This window comes from Neofelis nebulosa, chromosome 9 (genome assembly GCF_028018385.1).
Source record: "Neofelis nebulosa isolate mNeoNeb1 chromosome 9, mNeoNeb1.pri, whole genome shotgun sequence".
Taxonomy (NCBI): domain Eukaryota; kingdom Metazoa; phylum Chordata; class Mammalia; order Carnivora; family Felidae; genus Neofelis; species Neofelis nebulosa.
In genome coordinates this window covers 30,289,386-30,313,475 of record NC_080790.1, presented here as the reverse complement: position 1 = coordinate 30,313,475, position 24,090 = coordinate 30,289,386, and the positions used below count along the sequence as shown (strand labels likewise).

Below are 24,090 nucleotides of genomic sequence, written 5' to 3'. Positions count from 1 at the left end.
TCCCTTTGATGACAGGAACTGTGTCATTTATCTTTATGTCCCCAGCGACAGAAATAACTGACAATCAAATATTTGTTGAGTTGAACTGAGTAAAAACTGCGCGGGAAAAGGTAGAAAAAAAGGACACCGAAATAACACCCTTGGATATCTGAAACGTCTACAGGACTTACTACTGCAAGATTTACTGCAGGAGAAAGGGACTTCAGCGGAGCAGTGTTTCAGATGAAGTGCCAACAATCCAGAATGTAGAAGCTGAAAAGGGCTGGTCCAGGAGAGAGAGGTGATCAGAGTTCCTTATAAGTGAAAACTGATCAGGCAACAGGTTTGAATCCGTAAGAGAGAAAAAAAAAAAAAAAAAAAAAGGGAGGAGCGATAGCGATAAACAGATTGCCAGAACTTGAGAGGAGTGTCTGGGGCCAGAGAAACACAAGTTGGAGCCAAAGGGAGAGGGTTAGATCCAACTAGCTGGAGCCGTCCAGGAGCCGGACCTCCGAACCTCGCTTTGAGCTTGTTTCTTAGCACAACCACCAGGAAACCCTGAAAGATGTGCTGCTCGGACTGGTATCTCGGCGCGATAACTTCCGTGTGTGTGTATGTGTGTGTGTATGCAACAGGGCGCGCCGCCCGAGAACTTCCGCGTGCGAGGGGTGCACTGGCGCGCAGCCCGCTCGCGCCCGACCGGCGGGTGAGGAAACCCGCGCTCCCGGCCCGGTCGGCCCCCACCGCCGCGGGCAGGGGCGGGCAGGGGCGGGCCGGGGGCGGAGCTGCGGCCGCGCCCGAGTCTCTCGCAGCCCCACAGGCCGCCGCGACCGCGCTTGCCGCCGCCCCGCCCCGCGACTACAACTCCCAGCAAGCCCTGGGCCGCCCGCGCGCCGCAGTTGACCCATTTCCCGGCCCGTCCCGGGCTCGGCCGGCCCCCGCGCCCAGGCGGCTGCTCCCTGCTGACTGGGGTGTGGGCGGGGAGCGGCGGAGGCAGGAGGAGGCGCTGCTGGCCGCCGCCGTTGCCTCCGCTGCTGGGCTCCTGGGCAGCTCCCGGGGTTTCTGCGGCCGCCATGGACGAGCAGGCGGGTCCCGGCGTCTTCTTCAGCAACAACCACCCGGGCGCCGGCGGTGCCAAGGGTCTCGGGCCTCTGGCGGAGGCTGCCGCGGCCGGCGACGGGGCGGCTGCGGCGGGGGCGGCGCGAGCCCAATACAGCCTCCCTGGGATCCTGCACTTCCTGCAGCACGAGTGGGCCCGCTTCGAGGTGGAGAGAGCCCAGTGGGAGGTGGAGCGGGCGGAGCTGCAGGTAAAGACCCTCCCGGCCTGGCCCTCTTCATCCCGCCTCTTCGCTCCCTTCCGCCCCGCCCAGGACCCTTCCCCCCTCTCCCCCTTCGGCCCCCCTCGTCCCCTCCCCCTTTGCTCCCGCCCATCCCACTCAGAAACCGCATCTCTTTCCCCCCTTCACCTTTGCCTTTCCCTGACCCCGCTGCCTTGACCTAGGTTCCCACTCCAGCCTCTGATGCGTTGTTTACCCTCCCCGTTCCTTTTCGTCTGCTCCTTCACACTCTTAACTCAGTCTCATTTCAACTCTCTTGCCGTCCCACATTTTAGGTCGTCCCTTTCAGTTAACTAATTGGGCTGACAGTAGTTTTGAGAGACGTCTAGCAAATCATCCTCTGCCCTAGTGAGTCCCATCCTAGGTCTAGAGATGTTCCCTGCGAAAGGTATTGGTAGTTGGCTCCTGTCTCTCTGAAAGGGAGGTGACCAAAGCAGACAACCGAAGTTGTGTGCGTGGGGCCTTGACTTTAGGCAAGAAGCTGATGTTGGGCTAAAGTATTATGAGGGATATCAGCTCCTTTTTGATGTATGTAAATGTTTCTTCTCTTTTCCTCTTCCTCCACCCCCCCCCAACCCCCCACCTCCGCGTTTCTTTTAGGTATTTCAGATCATGAAGAACCTAGATGATCACCGTCAGGTGATGGTTCGGAGATGGTTTCCTATTCTCAGAACCTGAAACTTCCCAAGGGTTAATTTTATGCCCAGTGTTTTGTGAGATTGCCTTGTACTTTGAAAGGAACTAAAAGGGACTTTAAAGTTGGTTACATTTCCTTGCATAATCTGCAAGATAAAGCATATCCAGGAAGGAGCTTTTGTGGGCTCTTAGAAGAAAGTGAGGCTGATACTTTACAGGCCATTCTGAATTGCTAAGTGTGTTTCTGAAGCTGATGTTAAAACTTCCAAGGCACACACCAATTTCACAAGGAACTCGAAGAACTGAGTGGCTGTTCCTTTCTGTTTTACTGGCTAATCTTGTACACTTCTGAAATCTGAGTATAGTTTTGGTTGGTGAAACACTTGAAGTTAAAATGCTACCCAGTGTGTCACTTTTTTTGGTAACGGGTATTTTCTTTGGCACTTCAAAAAAGAAAAGAAGGAATCTGTTAACTAGAAAATCATGTGCTGGAGCAGGGTGCTTTGGCCTAGTGGAAGTGGCTATGGAAAGAGGGAGTAGACAGCGTTTTAGTACCAGCTGTGCTTACTGCTGGCTGTGACCTTGAGGAAATCCTTTAACCTCTGTGAACTTCAGGTTCATCATTTATTTATTCAGTACTTTATTGAGTGCCAGCTGTGTGCCTCGAGGGCCTGGGATGAACAACTGACAGAGCTTCGGTCCTCATAGAGCTTACGTTTTAGTCGGCAGGCAAACAAGCAGCAAATGTAAGTACATAATATACCGAACCATAATGGCACCTTGGATGAGGAAAATAAATCAGGTACAGAAATAGAATGTGATAGGGACAGCTATTTTATTTATTTTTTTATTAAGGTTGTTTACTTATTTTGAGAGAGCGAGTGAGCAGGGGAGGGGCAGAGAGAGAGAGAGAATCCCGTCAGCGCGGAGCCCGATCTGGGGTTCGAACTCACAAACTGTGAGATCGTGAGAATCCCAAGTCAGCACTGAGCCCCGTCTGGGGTTCGAACTCACAGACTGTGAGATCATGACCTGAGCTGAAGCCAAGAGTCAGATGCTTAACTGATTGAGCACCCAGGCTCCCGGCAGCTTTTTTATTTTAGGTGGGGTGGGTGAGGAAGGCCTCTGGGAGGAGTTGAGTGAAGCGAGGCAGTGACCCATAGTTTCTAAAATTTCTTCTCATTCTTTATTTCCACAGTTCTATGTTTGTATTCTTTGGCAACTTTTTTTACGTCTGCCATTATGTACTTTAGTATCTAGTCTGTTGGTATTTGTAACTTTTCTCAAAATGAATCTGACCATGTCTGTATAGTGATAAGCAGACTTGAATGCTTCATTTAAATTTATTAGTAATTCACTTTATTAAACAGTGCATTCCATAAATGAAATTGCGGATTTCAGACTTCAAGGAAGTGTTAAAGGCAGGCTTTAGCGTTAACGTTGTTCGGGTGTGGAGAATGATTTTTTTATGTGGCTGCTTAAATTTTAATTTCCAGTTTAGGGAAGGTGAGTCACACTAATTTGGTCAAAAACAAACAAGATAATAATAACTCTTCCCTTTTTACTTGTGGAGGTTCGGGAGTTTGCAGCTCATCTTACCCTTGTCCTATCTCCCAGTTCTCCCCTTCCACCCCTCCATTTCAACTTTTCAATTTACCTATAATTGTAGTCACTCTTCAGTTTTACACACACATGCACACACATGCTATTTCTGGGATTTTTAATGGCAAACGTTAAAGCTCAGGTAGGTTTCCAATTGGTGCTCCTCACACTGAAAGCACTACATTTTTACAGTATCTTTTCGTTTGTGCTTACACTAAATTAAGCATCCAGGGAGGAACTTTAAAAATGTGTCATATTTTCCAAACAGAACAAATAACATACTTTTTGGGAAGAGAGTTTGCGGGAGTCTCACAACTGAAAACATATTTTTAAAATAATTTCTTTTTATCAACATGATTAAATGTGAACATACCCCTTCATTTTTCTTTTGACATTTAAATTTTTCTAGAAGAAATCGGAAGTCAGAGAATGAGTGGTGATGAAATTTGGATTAATTGATGCCCTCTCTTTGGTTTTTAAATCTCTTCTCAAGTCATTAACACCGAAGTCAACGAAAATACCTTTAAGATTAAGTCTAATTTGTCCCTTCAGGAACCTGTTAGTCTTGCTCTTTCAGATTGTCAGGACAGAGTTGTGCAAGGCAATCCAAGCTGTCACCTACCTGGTCTGCCTTTACCACTTCCTCCCTTCTTCAGGTCTTGGGAGGAAGGAACCAGTTATACTGTGCTGTAAACTTATCATTTTCCCCTCCTTGCCCATCTCAGTTAATGTAGAATTCTCTCTCTCTTTTTAAAAAAATTTTTTTAATGTTTATTTATTTTTGAGAGAGAGAGACAGAACGGGAGCAGGGGAGAGGCAGAGAGAGAGGGAGACACAGAATCTGAAGCAGGCTCCCCAGGCTCTGTCAGCACAGTGTGCAACGTGGGGCTTGAACCCACGGACCATGAGATCATGACCTGAGCCGAAGTCAGATGCTCAACCAACCGAGCCACCCAGGTATCCCTAGAATTCTCTTTATTTTTGACAATCCCCCTCCTGCCTCACTACCACCATTCAGATGAGAATAGGCAGTTCATGGGAAAAGAATGGTTAGGGTTATTACTGAGCTTTATATTTGTCAAAGGAATTGGAGTTGGAATACTAATCGTAACAATAGAGGGAAATTTCTTTTTTAATTTTTTTTTTCAACGTTTTTTATTTATTTTTGGGACAGAGAGAGACAGAGCATGAACGGGGGAGGGGCAGAGAGAGAGGGAGACACAGAATCGGAAACAGGCTCCAGGCTCCGAGCCATCAGCCCAGAGCCTGACGCGGGGCTCGAACTCACGGACCGCGAGATCGTGACCTGGCTGAAGTCGGGCGCTTAACCGACTGCGCCACCCAGGCGCCCCGGGAAATTTCTTTATGCAAGACATTGAGCTAGATGACCTTCAAGAAGTATGCAGTCTAGTTGGAGTGATAGACAAGCAAGATGTAGGAAAATCAGAGTGTTTATCATTGTGGGGGCTTAGATTTTCTTAGAATAGCACAAAAGAGAGCTAGCAGTGAATGGGGAGAATAGCAAGAAGAAAGAACTTAATGAAGTAATGAGAACCTATTTGAAAATTACTGACTTAATAGAAAGCAGGCATGTAAATACAAAACAAAAACTATTGGCCCTAGATTTTGGGGGGTGTGTGTAGTAGGGAAGGCTCTGTTATTTACCTGGAAATGTTAGAATTGTATGAAAAAGGTGATATGATTGAGTAGCTTAGGGCATGTGGCATAGAGACTGGAGTATTTATTAATCTGGATTTTGGCATTATTGATTCATATTTTCAGTCAACAAATGTTATTCACCCATTTTATGCCAGCTCCTGTCCTAGGCACTGGAGAAACAAGATGGTTAAAATAGATCCTACAGGCAGACAGTAATGAATACTTACATACATAAAATGTTAGGTGGTAGTAAGCATCACAGTAATGTGGTTGGTATAAGGGGGATATGGAGTGCTTGGTGGGGTGGACTGGGGAAGAAAGGCTTACCTGACGAGATGCCATTTGAGCAAGACCTGAAAAGGTGAAATTAAGGAGGGGGTGTTCTGGGAGGGCAGAGAGAACAGTAGGGGGGAAAGGAGCATGCTTGGAATGTTTGAGGAATAATGAGGCACATGTGGCTAGAGTAGAGGAGAAGAATGGAAGAAATGCCATACTGGGTCTTGCCCATTGTGAGGATTTTAGATTGTACCTCAGCCAGATGGGTGACAGTTGAAATGTTTTGAGTAAAGGAAAAGCATCGCAAGGGTTTAGAATGCACTTGGAGGGAAGACAATGGTAAGAGAGTCATGGAGTCTAGTTAATAATCCAGGCTGGAGATGAACTAAGTTGGTAGTGATGAGATATGTGAATGTCTATTTTGATACGTATTCAAAATCTAATGGATTCTGAATGCATTTTTGACGGTAGAACCAACAAGGTGTGCTGAAGGATAGGATGTGACGTTTGAGGAAAAGAGGAGTCAAGTGTGACTCAAAATTATTTTTTGTCACTTTAGTTCAGTATTTCTTAGCTTTAGCTCAACCTTAGAATAATCTGGGGGAACTTTTAAAAATCTTCATTTCCTGTGCTCTACCCCAGACCAGTTTAATCAGAATTTTAGGATTTAGTGCCCCTGGTATTAGTGTTTTTTTGAGCTCCCTCAAGGGAGCACGGATTGAGAACCACTGCTTTAGTTGTTTGTTTCTGATTTTACATGTATTGTTTGGACACATCTGTTAGTATTCCAGATATGGATGGCTTTTTATAGAATTGGGATATAATTTTTGTTACGTTTCTATTATTCTTTCTGATGATAGGTAGCGTTTTATTTTTAGCCAGTAGAATATTATAATTTGATTCACCTCCCTCTGACTGAGAGAGATAATGATAGAGTAATTTCTGAGCTGGAATGAACTTTGGAAAAAATCAGCTGCAACCTTCTTCCGCAGGTAAAGTGAGGCCCACACAGATGTTGAATGACCGAGAATGAAACAGGTTTTTGTACAGACTGTCACTTAAGTCTCCAGATACCTGTATAGTTTTTTCCAAGCCCTTAAATTCATGATCTTGCTTGATCCTTAGACCCTTCTGAGATAATCAGTCACACTAATGCTTACTTATCATTTTTCTTTTTATTTAAAACAACAGACCTGGAGATTTTACTCTGTTCCACTGTTTACTAGCTTATTTTATTGTCTACATTTAATATTTTTTTCTGGACTTTGTGTTCTGAGTTTCGTTATGATGTTTCAGGGTATATATTTCTTTTTATTTTATTTGTGACTTTGTTAGGCTCTTTGAAAAATCTACATGATCCTCAATCATTATCTCTTTAGATTTCTGCAAAATCATCAGTCACTATCTCTTTATATTTCTGCTTTATCCCATTCTCTTTTCTTTAATCTTTAGGTCTCTGATTACATGTATTTTAGACCTTCTTTATCTGTTTATTCTGACTTATTTGCAGTCCATTAATTTTCTTTTCAGTTGAATTTAATCTTTTAAAGCCATCTGATAAGTTTCTAATTTTAATTATTACTGAAGTTCCTTTTGGTTGCATTTTAAATTTGCTGGATTTTTTCTTAATAGTTTCCTGTTCCCTGAAGATATCTTCAAGTTTCTTTTTCTTTAAACCTAGTGAGTATAGTTGTTTTATAGTTGGTATATTTGTACTTCCTCTGCATGAAGTCTTGGAGATCTCTTTCTGTGGTCTCTTGTTTTTGCCGGTCCTTGTTCATGGTGACTTATTTCTTTGTATGCATAGTTATTTTTGTGTGCTGCTCACTGTCCTTGGAAAGGTGTTAAGACTAATCTGAGGTCTCAAATAAAGGTGTCTTCTTTAGAAGGTCTTTGCATTTGCTCTGATGGGTTTTTGGAGGCATTAGCAATCCAGAACCATTTTAAAACCAATTCATTGTTTGAGGTTTTGGACCACCCAGCTGATGCAAATTTTGGCCACAAATACATTTGAGGACCAGCATCCTTCACCTTTGCCTTGAAGGAATATGCTACAGGGTCTTAGCTAAATGTGGGACATATCACCTGTTAGACTTTTTACTCCGGATGGTTCTGGTCTTTAGTTTTTGCTCTTTGGGTCCTATAAGGCTGTCCAAACTTAAGGTTCAGATTTGTTCTGATTGGCTAGTACCTCTAGAGCAAAAGTGGCTTTTGTTCTCTTACCTTACTAGGTTCCCATTTTCCTTTCAATTTTGGCCAAATAATTCCTTACTTCTTATCAGCTTTGCCTTTTAAATATGTAAAAATATTTTGTCCAGAATATTTAACTGTTTTCAGTAGAAGAGTTAATTTGAGGCACTATTACTGAAAACTGAATTATCTTACTTTCAAAAATTGACAAATAAGAATGGCCCAGTAATTATCTGTAGAGAAATATAATTGATACTTTTTCTCTATTAAGAGATATCCTTATTTGACCCTGAACTTTATTTACTATCTAAGTTTACTTTTCTTTGAGTCCCAGTGGTGGGGGGGAGACTACAACTTCTCTCCAAAATCTTGGTAAAATTAAAGCAGAATTTAAAACAAACAAACCAACCCCTTTATTAGTCAGTCCTTGATTGGTGTTTGAAAGTCCAAATAATCTGGACTGATTTCCCTTTGTCAGCTTACTCTCTACTTGATGTCAGGCTTGTTTTATTTTATTTTGTTTTATTTTATTTTATTTTATTTTATTTTAATTATTTTTATTTAAAAATTTTTTCAAAAATTTTTAATGTTTATTTTTTTAGAGAGAGAGACAGAGCGTGAGTGGGAGAGGTGCAGAGAGAGAGAGGGAGACACAGAGTTTGAGGCAGACTCCAGGCTCTGAGCTGTCAGCACAAAGCCCAACGTGGGGCTCAAACCCACAAACCATGAGATCATGACCTCAGCCGAAGTCGGATGCTTAACCGACTGAGCCACCCAGGTGCCCCAGCATACTTTTTGATTTATGAATGTTATTAATGGATTCCAGGTTTCAATTCTGGGCCATTAGAAATAAACTTGCCCTTGGGATCTTTGGAGTTTCTTGCTTTAGTGGTCAATTTGACACAACAGTCTATTGTCGTTGTCTCTCGCAGTGTGGCTGTGGAAAGTATGGGCCTTAGTTCCATCATTTCCAGTATATAATTTTTCTGGGCCCCATCTTTGTAAATATAGCCACCAAACAGAGTAGTTGTAATTTTAAAAAGATAGAGTATGCAAAGTTTGTGACCTATAATAAATGTCCAATAAGTGGTTTGCTTTTGCTGGTTGAGATTTCTGTGGAGAGAATGCTTGTAACTGTTTTATTTATTTATTTATTTATTTACTTATTTGGTATTATTTATTTATTTTTTTAAATTTTTTTTTTTTCAACGTTTTTTATTTATTTTTGGGACAGAGAGAGACAGAGCATGAACGGGGGAGGGGCAGAGAGAGAGGGAGACACAGAATCGTAAACAGGCTCCAGGCTCTGAGCCATCAGCTCAGAGCCTGACGCGGGGCTCGAACTCACGGACCGCGAGATCGTGACCTGGCTGAAGTCGGACGCTTAACCGACTGCGCCACCCAGGCGCCCCGGTATTATTTATTTAAATTAAACTTTAGGAGCCAAGAACTAGTTTAAGTGATGCATTTGGCATAGTGGCTACTTATGCCACTGTTAATAGTGACGATAAAACTGACAGTTTAATAATACTGACAATAAACCGACAGTATCGGAAGTAAGGAGCAGGCTAGAGATGTAGTAGTAGATGGTAATAGCTGGAAAGCATTGAGGACTGGAGATAGGAACAGAGGAACTTTGCAGTTCAGGAGAGAAACCTGAGGCAGGAGAAGAAGCTAAGAAAGGGGGTAGAAGAAAAGAAGAGACAGAGAGGGAAGAGAGATGGGGAGAGCAGAGACAGGAGGAAGAAACTGTACACATGAACCTGTTGTTAATTCCTAGAGTATGTATTGTCTGTAGTCTTCATCTTAGCACATGTAACTGTAGAATTCTAGGGCTGACAGGGATGCGCGTGCGCACGTCCCCTCTCTTTGCCCTGCATAGCTCTACTCCCAATTTTGTATTCCCTTCATTAGACTAAGAATATTTTACCTCCTGTGGGACCTTAGAACTTGCGTAGTCTCATCCCTTGTTTAGTTTTTTTTTTTTTTGGTGTGGTTTACAAAAGTGTTGTTTATTTTTTTTCTACTTAATTTTATTTATTTATTTTTTAAAATTTGCATCCAAATTAGTTAGCATATAGTGCAACAATGATTTCAGGAGTAGATTCCTTAGTGCCCCTTACCTATTTAGCCCATCCCCCCCTCCCACAACCCCTCCCGTAACCCTCAGTTTGTTCTCCATATTTATGAGTCTCTTCTGTTTTGTCCCCCTCCCTGTTTTTATATTTTTGTTTCCCTTCCCTTATGTTCATCTGTTTTGTCTCTTAAAGTCCTCATATGAGTGAAGTCATATGATTTTTGTCTTTCTCTGATGGACTAATTTCACTTAGCATAATAGCCTCCAGTTCCATCCACGTAGTTGCAAATGGCAAGATTTCATTCTTTTTGATTGCCGAGTGATACTCCATTGAATATATATACCACATCTTCTTTATCCATTCATCCATCGATGGACATTTGGGCTCTTTCCATACTTTGGCTATTGTTGATAGTGCTGCTAAAAACATGGGGGTGCATGTATCCCTTCGAAACAGCACACCTGTATCCCATGGGTAAATGCCTAGTAGTGCAATTGCTGGGTTGTAGGGTAGTTCTATTTTTAGTTTTTTGAGGACCCTCCATACTGTTTTCCAGAGTGGCTGCACCAGCTTGCATTCCCATCTCATCTCTTGTTGTATCAGTTAGGGCCACAGAGAGAATAAGTAAATGGTCCTTGATCACTCTGAATTGGTGGGGATTGACTTTAGAACCCACGAGTCCTACTACCCAAGCCCAGGCATTGTTCTCCATACATCATCTCCTTTTATTGGTCCCTTACCCTGTGTAGCTGCTTCTGATCTGAAGTAGCCAAGTGAATTACAATATTTAGATGATTAAGTATGCTTTGAGTAGCTGTCATAATGTAAATTCTTATATATTTCAAACTTCAAGCAGAACAATTTAGTGAAATGATTGCATTTTAAGGGGCTCAGGAAAGTTTTCAATGATTTGTGTTCCTCAAAGGTGTTTAACAATATGTCACTCTAGTTTCTTCGAATCGTTTTATTTTTGTGTAGAGAATACTGATGTAAAATGTTTATTTCTTTAAAAAAATCTGCAAATTCGGATCTTTTCCAGCTTGTTCTGAGGGGTAGCCTAATTATGTTGTGTGTGTGTCTGTGTGTGTGTATGTGTATATCTATATATACATACATATATATACTAACTATGCTATATACACGCACGTATATGTATATACTAACTACATATGCTATACTATATATACTAAACATATTAAAATATATATACATGTATATTTTACACATATTTTATACGTATATATGTATGTATATTTTAATATAGTTAGTGTTTATTGATCGTATATCACCTTTTGTGTAGTGCTTTGGTTATTAGGTTATTCTCAGCCCATCTGTTTTACATATGCTGTTTGAACAGAATAATAATGTCAACCATGTATTTGCTGTTATGCATTAAGGTATTTAAAGAAATAAAATCACTTTCTTTGGCAGACAGTGCTATTTAACTTTTATAACAAAAGTACCTTATCTAAATAAGATGGAATATTAGAAAATACTGATATGCAAGAAGGAAATTTTACTGTAGACTGGCTTAGAAGCAGTATGGCTCAAGGAAAAATGAGTAGTGTTCTGTTGTTTTTTTTTTTTTTTTTTAAATTTTTTTTAACGTTTTATTTATTTTTGAGACAGGGAGAGACAGAGCATGAACGGGGGAGGGTCAGAGAGGGAGACACAGAATCTGAAACAGGCTCCAGGTTCTGAGCAGTCAGCACAGAGCCCGATGCGGAGCTCGAACTCACGGACAGTGAGATCATGACCTGAGCCGAAGTCGGACGCTTAACCGACTGAGCCACCCAGGCGCCCTGTTTTGTTTTGTTTTAGGTAAGAACAGGAGAAGAATAAGGAGTAGAAGCCCTGAAATTAAGGGGAGCGCTGGGAAGTGTTGAAGAAGGTTGGGTGGAATAGGTATTTTGGGTGTGGTGAATAGGTTCTTGGCATGACTGCACTACAGAGATCCAAGGAAAGGGCCGGGGGAGTGTTACACACAGGCTTCATTAGCACTCATTTACATATGACAGAAATTGGATCCAATACCAGCATATCTAGTTAGGGGAAATAAATAAGATGTCAGATTCCATAAGGGTGATACCAATTTCACCTGATGGAAAATTACAGCCCAGTCTGGGACTTACTCTCAGTTTTTTTGTTTGTATTTCCTAAATGAGAAGGTTCAGCAGTAAGCAAAGCCTAAATTATATGCACAACCAAAACCTGCTCCTGAGGAATGTGGATTCATGTAAAGCTAAAAGGGAACAAGGAGGAGCCTGGAGATCTGGGTCAGCACACTTATTGAACTTCAAAGAGTCCTTACTTGGGGAAGATGGTACCATGGTCCCAGTACTTTAGCTTTTGTTTCCTCTTCTTTCCCCTCCAAAAATAATAACAGTTTTTTTTGTTGTTGTTGATCCCTTACCATGTGCTGGGTACAGTGTAGAGCACTTTACACGTGTGATCAATTTTAATCTTTACAAAGCTCTTTGTGGTAGGTAATAATTATTCCCTAACTCATAGAAAAGATAAATAATTTGCCGTAAGAAAAGTTTGAGTGGTGGGACTGGGCATGGTAAATGGAAGGAAAAATATTTTGACACTTTTCTTGTTCTCATGCTTTTGAGTCAATGTATAGGGTTGGGATATTTTCGCTCCCTTGTCTGCCTGGTGAATTTCTAATCCTCTTCCAAGTTTCATTTTACTGTCTTTGGGAAACCTCCAGACACAGTGAAGTTTCATGCTCCCCTAAGAGCTTGTATAAATAACAGAAACACCATCCTGATCAGTGGTTGGGCAGTTAATCTGGTTGAAATGATACCAAGTCATTTAAGTTAAAAATAATATAAATGCATAGTCATTTGTCACCGTAAGACCAAGCCCACCTGCCCTTCACTTTTTTTTTTAAGAACCTGATTGGAGTTGTGTGTTGTCTTTCTTGAAAAAGCTACAATTACAATACATTGGTTATGATTTCTGGTTTTGGTTTTCCTTGAGTAAAGTGTACAGTACAGAATCCTCGATTTTTATGACTTTTCCCTTAGTCTTTCACAGTTGGGTCACCCACATTTAATTTGATAGCAGGTCTCCTGCTTAGTAGGTCTCCTTTGTTGTGTTGTCTTCCCAAAGCATTCAACTTACTTTTTCTTTTCATACGTATGTTTTATTGGTTTATGTAATGTTTAATTGAATTATGTAATCAAAGCAACAAAGTGCAATTGGCATAAACAGGTTTGGGAGGAAACCAGATTGACTCTTGGTGAGCTTATACAACTTGACTGAAAACGCAGTGTATGGGTGAATTATAAAGAATAGCATACTCTAGCTGTGAATACTTAATGTGCCCTGGGCGTTGGGCAGTGTTTTACCAAGGGACTGAAGAATACTGGTTAATCCAGAGGTTTGGTTAGGAGAGGATTAGTGTTGAGAACTTCTGTGTCTCAGTTATACCACCTGTCTTCTGCTTTGTGTGTTTGTTTCCTCACTAGGTTTTGAGTCACTTAAGGGTGTTTTAAGGTCTAGCAGTTACCGGCACATAGTAGCTGCTTACTAAATGGTTCTTGAATGAACGAATCATATATTAGGCTACACTGTTACTGAATATGTATTAAATATATGTGTCTAAATATGTATATTATGTCTCTCAGCTAAATTGTCATAAGGGCAGGTCCTGTGACTCAGACATCTTTGATATTTACAGCATTTGGCAATTTTGTGAGTGTATAATATATGTTGGCGTATATGGGAGCAGAGGGTCTGTCCCTCTTTCTGCTAGCTAGTTCTGTCTTATGACTTCCCTTGGAAAGGGCCTTTTAGAGCAAGTAGTGTCTGTATTCTGTTGTGTAGAGCATTGCCTGGGCCCTGCCAAGTCATTCTGACCGAGCTCATTTTTAGGGATGCCACTGGCTTCATAATTGCAGGTTGATGTTAGCTGCAGCAAATGGTGCTTGGGTTTTGGTAGTTGTGAGTGTAGGTTTGTTTTCTTTTCCCTTTGTGTGTTAAACACTGACTGCCAGGAAGTGTCTTTGGCATGGTGTCCTGAAAAGTCTTTACAATCAGCAGGGTCACGTAACATTTTTTTCTTTTCTAAAATCCATGCGTTCAAATTTTATACACGTTCCTTATTCCTTCTAAATAGATAACGAATTATTTTTTCCTGTGAAGATGAATCTTGCTTTAAATAAAATATGTAGTTTTCATTACTTTGTATTCTACTTTTCCAATTGTATTTATAGTTGCATTATTAATATACTGTGATTTTAAACTTTTTTGAACTCTGCTACTTTAATAAAATAGAAAAGCCCCAGTTATCCATAATTTAGAATTAAAATTCGGACTTTTTTTTTTTTTTTTTAACCCCTAAGCCTGCTTCTTTTCATCAAAGATGAACGTTTGGTTTTCCAGATCCTTATAGCTAGCCAAGTGAGAATGAACACAAAAAAGCTGAAGTATGGAAATACCAAAGTTGCCAAAGCTTCATAGAAAAATACGTTGTAGTTTAACAGTGGAAAACAAGCAGATATAGTTCCAGCTCCCGTAGAGCTTATCATCAAGTGATGATTCTTAACTTTAGATAGACCTGAATCCATTATGCCAGTGGTAGTATCCACTGTGGCAAGGCCATTTTAGTTTTTCCCATTTAAAAACCAACCAAGCCGATAGGGATAATAAAAGAAACCCCTTTGTCAGCAGTCTTACCCATTAGTAGACTATCTTGTTCTCTTTCATTTCGATAGGATGTTCTCAACATCCTATCTTGTTCTCTTTCATTTCGCTGTTAATTTCTCTGTACAGACCACATTTAGGACCTTTGGTTTTCTACTAGTCTCATTTTCCTCCCTCTCAGTTTCTTTGTTCTCTTTCTCTCTCTTGGGTTATTTATTCCTCAGTCTCTTATGATCTTGCTTTCAGGCCACTGTTCAGATACTTGTTTGCCAGATTATACTGTTTGTTTTTTTGTTTGTTTGTTTTTTGTCCCCCACCCCACCCCCCCAGCTGTTTCTCTTTGATTTGAATCTTCCCACTCCAATTGATTGCTTTTATATAGATAGATGTCTTATAAAATTATATCTCTAGGGGCGCCTAGGTGGCTGGCTCAGTTGGTTAAGCATCCGACTTTGGCTCAGGTTATGATCTCGTGGTTTGTGGGTTTGAGCCCTGCATTGGGCTCTGTGCTGACAACTCGGAGCCTAGAGCCTTCTTCGGAGTTGGTGTCTCCCTCTCTCTCAAAATAAATAAACATTAAAAAAAAAAGTACTCTTTTTTCTTTTTGTCTATAGTAGGTTTCAAGTCTCTTCCATGATTAGACTGTTTATATTTCCTACCTATTAGGGTACTGTTCCTAAACCAACATAGTTTAATCTTGCTTTGCACATAAGCCACGTCTACTTTTTTTTTTTTTTTTTTTTAATCATTGCTCAAAAAGTTTCATCATTCTGGAATGTCCTTCCACCACCTCATAGTTTGTATTATTCTTTCAGATTTATATATTTCTTTATTCAGATTGAGCTTAATCTCATTTCCAACATGAAAAGTTTTTGGTTTTGGTTTTGATTGTTCCTTTTTTTTTAATACTTGCTTTGTCATTTTGCACTTAGGATGTGCTGTCTTTTACTGTTTACTTTTTATGAATCTGTTTGATTAGTTTAACAAATGTTTATTGGGCATCTTCCACATGCAAGTGATTGTTGTAGGCATTGGGAATATAGCAATCACTTGCACAGTCTCTGCCCTCTTGGAGCTTTAGCAGCTTCCTTTGTACCATATATATATATATTTTTTTAATTTACTTCTAATACCTAGTGCAGTATGTATTAACATTATGTGTTAATAGTGATAATATTACAGTTGAGTTCAGTTTTGCAAAACGGAGCCCAACTAATAAAACAGAAAAAAACCCTGCCTTGCTGCCAACCAAAACCACTGATAACTATAGAGAAATGGATAATTTTTCTGGAGAGTGAGGATATCTTTTGGAAGGTGGCTGTTGTCTTTGAATTCAATTATAAGTTTTTTTAAAAATTAGCCAAAGTAATACTGCCTTTGAAGATATTAATTCAACTGTATATTATTAGTCCCCCATAAAAATAAACAGAATGCAAACAGAAATAGAAAAAAATACTCATTGTCTTGGAATCAGGACTTAACTCACATATCATTTTGTTTTCCACATATCACCTTCAGTTCCATATAATCACAGAGTGTTAAACTGTTTCCTTGTACAGTTAAGGAAACTGAGGCTCAGAAAAGTTTAATAAGATCATACAGATTAGTGAGAGAACCAGGAGTAGGAATTTCCCAATTCCCATATCAAGGAACATTGAAGTTTTGTATAGTATATTTTAATAATTGATGTGCGTAGTTCTGGTCCTGAGTTACCAAGGAAAATTATGTTCCCTGGCTTTTTTTTCCCCCCCAAAACAAAAGCAGGAATTTGTTGATCTTTAGGATTCAGTGTACATCAAAGCTTAAGTTTATCTCAGGTATTTTTTATGTGTGTCTAGTAAGTCTTTACTATTTTCCGTACTTTGTGTTCTCTTGGTTTCTTGTTTGAATAAAAACGGTTACTGATATTTTGACCTTATTTTATATATACATTTTTTAAATCAGGAAATGAGTGTTTTATGAAAATCAGGTAGTTGTTAATAAAAGCTTGTTTTTAATAAACTTGACTTCCCTAGTTAAGGAGCCTATGCTGATTTTTAAAAATGTTTTTGTAAGTTTGATATATTGTGAATTAGAGATTTAGAGCATGAATCACTGACTGAAAACCACCAATTTTTCTATAAAAAAAGTTTTAAGTTTTTAATTTTTATTAATTTTTTTAATGTTTATTTATTTTTGAGAGAGAGAGAGGGTGGGGCAGGGGCAGAGAGCGAGGGAGACATAGAATCCAAAGGAGGCTCCAGGCTCTGAGCTGATAGCACAGAGCCCGACATGGGTCTCGAATTCTTGACTGTGAGATCATGATTTGAGCAAAAGTCGGATGTTTAACTGACTGAGCCACCCAGGCACCCCAAGAAAGTTTTTTTTTTTTTTAAGTTTATTTATTTTGAGAAAGAGAGAGAGTGGGAGGGGAGAGGCAGAGAGAGGATCCCAAGCAGGCTCCACACCATCAATGTAAAGTCCGACGTTGAGCTCAAACCCACAAACTGTAAGATCATGACCTGAGCCCAAATCAAGACTTCAACACTTTTAACCAACTGAGCCACCCAGGTGCCCCCCAAAAAGAGAGTTTTAAACTTTATTTAGAATTCAGAGTTAAACTTAGACTTTATTTTTAGAAACTGTCTAAATTTTACATGTGGCAATACTAAAAAAAATCAAGAGCTGGACAGTGGTTAAGGTGGTAAAAGCAGATTTTAATCAGAGACTATTGCAATAGGGGGAAAGAGATCTCAATGGGCCCAATTCTGAATACAGCAAGGAAAATTGGGAATTTATAGCCAGGGCCAGGATGGTGGTGGTGGTCTCAGTGGAGGTAAATTATGAAGAGTAAACATCAGAGGTAGGGGGATTCTGGCTAAACTGACAGAATCTGACAGGATTCTTGCTGAATCCAGGCCAGAGTGACCAAATGTCACCTGGGGTACTGGGGGGGGTTGAGGAATTTGATCAGATATATTGAGGGTGAGGAGATATTGAAGGTGAGGGATTCTTGCCAAAATGACTTACAGTGAGATTGTTGCAAAAATTGGGGGATGTGAAGGTGGACGTGGAAGTCTAAAGATCTGGCCTCGTGGAGCAGAGGGCTCACAGGAGCCTGACTGAAGTTTGGTCGAGGAGAGACTCTTTGTCAGAAGAAATGATTTCTTTCTTTCTTTTTTTTTTTAATTTTTTTTTTTAATGTTTATTTATTTTTGAGACAGAGAGAGACAGAGCATGAATGGGGGAAGAAGGTCAGAGAGAGGGAGACACAGAATTGAAACAGGCTCCAGGCTCTGAGCTGTCAGCACAGAGCCCGACGCGGGGCTCGAACTCACGGACCGTGAGATCATGACCTGAGTCGAAGTCGGCCGCTCAACCGACTGAGCCACCCAGGCGCCCCAAGAAATGATTTCTTTAAAATAAGAATAGGTGTACATATGAAATACAAGATACTCAGCCATATCTCTGGTATCTCCCTTGTTCTAGTCCTTGTCACAAACGTACTCTTTAGAGGTAAATTCTACTAACAATTTAGTTTGTGTCCCTACAGAATTTTATATGTATGCACACATAAACACACACTTGGGCTTTTCATTGAACTTGCATTTACTTGGCAATGATCATTTATTGCCTTTCTTGTTTAATCTATTTTTATCTCCATTCTCATATTCTCCTTTCATTTTTCTTTATCTTTGTAAAATATTTTTTCTGTACATGTGCTTTTTATTTACAAAAATCAAATTATGTCATTTTTCCCTCTTTTTAGAAATAGCCATTTGTGATATTTTGTATACATTAACTGTGTTACTTTGAACTGTTTGAGAATTTCTTTAACATAGTAATGGTTTGTTGGGCAGGCATAAACCTAATTTGGCTAAGTTGCCGATTGCTTTTGAGAATGACTGCCCTTTCTACATTACCTACCAGAGCATGATCACATATAGCTTGGCATTATCTAGAATTCTACTTTTTGCTAATCTCATAAATATAAAGTTATATCTCCTATTTATATTAGCTTGCATTTTTCTGGTTATCACCAAGATCAGGCATCTCTTTCTGAGCTTGTTAGCCTTTTGGGTTTCCTCTTCTCTAAATTGCTTATTCATATCCTTTATGAGAGCATGGAATATCTATTTCTTGAGATCATCTTCTGTCTATATTAAAAGTAGGATTAGTTTTTCTTCTTTTTCTATAATTTTGGTAATTTTTCAGGTTAGTGTTACAGTTTTAGCAGGAAACAGAATGGTAGTTCTATTTATTAAAGTTAAGTAAATCTAATACTTGTAGAGTAGGTTAAGATAAAGTCATTGGGATTTGTATTTATATTAGGAATATTACTTAAAATAATAGGCATTGTTTTATGTAATGGATTTAATTCTAAAAAGGCATGTTTTCTGGATCTTATTCTCTTACAAATTAAAGAAAATATATATAAACACACTCATAGAGGTATCTACATACATATATCTGTAGACACACACATACTTGTAACTACTTTAGCTGATTTGGGACATGTCATAGGTTTGTGTATATGAAGATCAAGATTACCAAAATATATTTCTAGTCTGAAAGCTGCAGTCCTGCCTTGCCTACTGCCTGTAGGGCGTGACCACCTTAATAATAAAATCAGCAACATATAAATTTACATTTCAGTCTTACCCTACTTCACTACAAGGTCTTTAAATTTAACTCTCTAGCATCTGTGTTTTCTTCAGATCTCTGTTAGTGTACACATTTATGTTTTAAACATGATTGGTTTGGGGGCACCTGGGTGGCTCAGTTGGTTAAGTGTCCAATTTCAGCTCAGGTTATGATCTCACGGTCTGTAAGTTTGAGCCCCACGTCGGGCTCTGTGCTGATAGCTCAGAGCCTGGAGTCTGCTTCGGCTTCTGTGTCTCCCTCTCTCTCTGCCGCTCCCCTGCTCACACTGTATCTCTTTCTCTTTCAAAAATAAATAAACATTAAAAGAAGAAATCTTTTTAATGATTGGTTTGTACATAACTATTTGGTGTCTTTTTTTTGTTTGTGTAACAATGAAATGAGCTAATAAAACACTCAGAAAAATATAACAGAGGAAGAACTCAATAAAAAATAGCTTTCGTTAATTTTATGCATTCATATGTATATATGAATGCATAAAATTAATATATGTATATACATATATACGTACATATATGTATATATATGTATACATATATGTACGTATATATGTGTGTAAATATATATGTGTGTAAATATATATGTGTGTAAATATATATGTGTGTATATATATATGTGTGTGTATATATATATGTGTGTATATATAACACACATATATATATAGTTGTAGTTCCTGTACTTACTTTTAGTAATTATGTAACCAAAACAGATGTCATTTTTGCTTATCTTTCTATCTCTGCATACAGGAAAGTTCAGAAGAGAATTCAGTAAACTGTTCACATTGATTATCTCTAGGTAGTGGAATGGGGGTAAAGGAATGGATTTGCTGGTTTTGCCTTTATATGTTCATATAAAGTTTGAATATTTTCCCCCAGTTTTTGGTATTTTTAATGAGGAAGAAGAATTTTTTTTTAAAGCTATCAAAATATAGCTTATTGAACTACTCTCTTAATGAGTACTTGGATGGTTCTGTTATAGGACAATAGTCAACATATGGCAAAATAGTCAATATTAATAATTGTCATCAAAGAAGTACTCATTAAAGCAATGAGATACTTCTTTCTATCTATGAATTTTTAAAAATCAATGACAGCACCCAATGCTTGGGGGAGATGTGTTAAACTTTACTTTCATACATTGTTGTTGGTATTATCAACAGTATCTATCTGGTCAGTATCTATTAGGAAACATACTTTGACCTAGTAATTCAGTTGGTTGTGGTCTATCCCAGAGAAATAAATAATTCCCTTAAAAGTCTATAAGCATGAAAGGCAGCCTACTGAATTGGAGAGGATATTTGCAAATGGCATATCTAATAAAGGGTTAATGTCCAGAATATATAAAGAACTTATGCAATTAAACATTCAAAAAACAAATAATCTAATTAAAAATAGGCACAAGACATGAACAGATGTTTCTCCAAAGAAGATGTACAGATGGCCAATGGACACATGAAAAGATGCTTAACATCACTCATCAGGGAAGTGCAAATCAAAACCACAATGAGATATCACCTCACACCTGTCAGAATGACTAAAATCAAAAATACAGGAAACAACAGATGTTGGCAAGGATGTGGAGAAAAAGGAACCCTCTTGGACTGTTGGTGGGAATGCAGACCGGTATGGCCACCGTGGAAAACAGTGTGGAGATTTCTCAAAAAGTTAAAAATAGAACTATCTTATGATCCACTAATCGCACTGCTAGGCATATACCCCCCAAAATACAAAAACTAATTCAAAGGGATACATGCACTCCTATGTTTATTGTAGCATTGTCTACAATAGCCAAATTATGGAAGCAGCCCAAGTGTGCATCAGTAGATGAATGGATAAAGAAGATGTGTTTATATATATGTAAACACAGTGGAATATTTTCAACCATAAAAAAGAATGAAATCTGCAACAACATAGATGGAGTTAAGTGAAAAAAGAGTATAAAGTTAAGTGAAAAAAGTCGGAGAAAGACAAATACCATATGATTTCACTTATATGTGGAATTTAAGAAACAAAACAAAATGAGCAAAGCAAAGAAAAAGAGACAAACCAAGAAACAGGCTCTTTATAAGAGAACAAACTGATGGTTACCAGAGGGAGGTATGTGGGGATGGGTGAATAGATGATAGGGATTAAAGAGTACACTTATCATAGTGAGCACTGAGTATTATGTAGAACTGTTAAATCACTATATTGTACACCTGAAACTAATAGAACACTATGTTAACTACACTGGAATTAAAATTAAAAGCTTAAAAAAAGTCTATATGCATGAAGAACATCATTAGCAATTTATTTTGTAATAGTGAAAAGTTACAGTCTGAATGTCCAACTATAGTGAAATGAGTATTAGGAAGTAAACCCTGTTAACAGTGACCTAACAAAGGTCGTCTTTTTCTCACAAGTCTGGTGGTGGGTAGTCTTTTTCTCTGACATAAGCTGGTGAAGTTATTCAGTGATGATGTAAAGAAACTAGGCTTTTTTCTGTTATTCTCTTCTGCCATCCTTCACCCCCAGTGTGTTGGCTTATTGTCTTCTTTGTTGCATTATGATTATAAAATTGCAATAGTTACAGACATCAAGTGAAAAGTAGCAAAAAGGTTTGCTTGGGTGTTTTTTGTTGTGTCTCCTTTATCAGTGAATGATAAACTTCCCCATAAGTGCCATTCCCATGCCCAGCAGGTATCCATATATATCTCATTGGTTACACAGCCATGTTTGGCCACAACAGAATCTAAGAAAGCATGACTTTTGCTTTCTAGACTCTGTAGTGGGAAGTTACAAGGTAGAAAGGGGTTGGAAATGTGTATTTTGAGTAGCCAGTCCAGAAGATCTGTTGCAATGGTTAAGTAAGTATGGTAACTTGAAGGTCTGTAATAAACTCCATGAAAATGATGGTATAAAAACAGTAATAACACAGAAAATTAGATTAGTTACATACTGTGTTTAGCCGAATGCCTGGTTCTCAAAAACCCTTATTTTCTTGCCTCCTGACTGAACATTAATTTAAGTGCCATAAAGTAGTAAAACAGTATTTACATACAGAGGAGTTTTTCTTTAATAGAAAATAATAAGTACTCTTGGGCTTCAGAGAAGGGAGAGATTACTTTGAGCTAAACAGGCCAAGACTTGGCATTGGTAGAATTTGAAATTTCAGAAGAGCGTTTGGGGAGGTAGTGGGGATGAAGAGAGGAACATTAGCCAAAGTGTGGGACTGGGAGAGTTCAGGCCATATTTGAAGACTAAAATACTGTCCCCTTTGATTGGAACACAGGATGTGTTCAGGAGAAGGGAATGTGGAAGACAAAGCTGGACAGGTGAGGTGGGAACAGATTGTAGATAGCCTTAAATTCCATTGGGAAGATTTTGGGCTTTAGTTACATAGCATTGTAGATTTATAGGTCCACAATGTAGACATAATGAATGAATATTTTAAATATGAAAAGTGTTGCCTCTTGAACACTGTTTCTTTAGAGATTATATATCAATCGAAAGGGAATTCGATTGGTGTAAAACATGTTCAGAACTGCTTTGAAGTTTTCTGACCATAAAGAAAATGATACATTGTAGAAAACTTTTCATATGCAAGGAATACTTTCTGAGACTTTTTGTGAATCCTCAGGTTTTAAAATTCAGACCTCTTTGTGTGGGATCCTTGCTTCCTCTGAATTTTATTTCCTTTGAGAGTCACGTTTCATATGTATATATGAATTCCTGTTAAGTTAATAGTCTTCTCAGTGTTAATGAAAGTTTTATTTCTTTTGATGAATCGATTTTGCTCAGGTTGGAACACTTGCTGAGTCAGTTTAATGATTTTTTTTTTTTTTTTTTTTTTGTATAGAACAGTTGGTGGACTTGTTCACATTCATACTTACAAGCTGTTACCAAATTTGACATTTTCTGACTAAGAGCTGTCACTTTCTTAGTACTTATGTTTTTCTTCACTTCCAACACCACTGCTAGCCGTTTGGCTTTCTTTGGGGTTGGGAGGAGACATTTTTGATAAAGCTTAGTTTTTAAAAAATTATTTTAGAGTTATTGCTTTCGACCTTTGAGATGTGAATGCTTGTTTAGGCTAGCATTTACTCTGGATCTGGCCTCTAGCCTCACATCGTCTTAATGGAATGTTTTCTGGGTGGTTCTCAAACAGTGATAACTGTGAATATTACATCTTTGAATGTCAAGTTTATTATACTGCATATTCACAGATCTATCCCTTGACTGATATCTTATTCTCTCACTTCACTCTGTGTATGTATATGAATATGTACATATTTTTCTTTTTCCTTTTTCCAGCTTTATTGAGATATAATTGACACATAACATTGTGCAAGTTATAGTGCACAATATGTTGATCTAATACACTTGTATATTACATATACATGTATGTGTGTCTACACATGTAATATACACACATAGGTATATATATACACATACATATGTATATGAAGTTTCTATTTCTTTGCGCAAACGTTAGAAACATTTGTAAAGATTTGAGATATAGGAGGACATGCCGTGAGAATTGATTGGTTGAGAGATAGAGGAACCTTTATAAGGAGTCAAGAAACCTGATGTACGATTATTTATATTTTGCCGTCACCTGATAATGTGTATGTAATTAATTTAGTGTTTTAAATGTGAATTTGACCAGTGGAGAGTTTCTTGTGTAGGACAGTTTATATTTGTAATCATGTATTTAGGGATGGTGGGATTGCTGTGAAAGAATACACCCCTGTCTCTTGTAGAACTTCAGACATAATCTGTCACTTAAAAAAAATTCCTCATCTTTTCTGGAAAGGAATACTAGATAAATAAAAATACTAGCATGGAGCTTTTATGAGGAAAATTTCAGGAAACTCATCCATTTGTTAAAAGATAAAGCTAGCTGTAAAGTTAATACTAGATTAAAATACAGTTTCTGAGATGAACATCAGTTTTGTACTTGACCCCAGAATTGAATAGGCATCCCACTGTATTTTGTGTTTATTTTTTATATTCAATGCTTTTGCCTATAATTGTGTTTCTGGTTGTAGTTACATACAA

General features: G+C 38.6%; 1 protein-coding gene across 3 annotated transcripts in view; it reads left to right on the top strand.

Annotated features, from left to right (window-relative positions):
* The first annotated feature begins 929 nt into the window (after positions 1-929).
* The window catches only part of STRN (striatin), a 91,961-nt gene continuing 68,800 nt past the window's right edge, over positions 930-24,090 (top strand). Inside the window, exon 1 of one of the 3 annotated variants that reach the window (XM_058683034.1) lies at positions 930-1,286. In XM_058683034.1, coding sequence (XP_058539017.1) covers positions 1,053-1,286 — 234 coding nt within the window. In that variant the 5' untranslated portion in view covers positions 930-1,052. The remainder of the gene's footprint in view (positions 1,287-24,090) is intronic. The other 2 variants (XM_058683035.1, XM_058683036.1) reach the window with 2 other exon arrangements.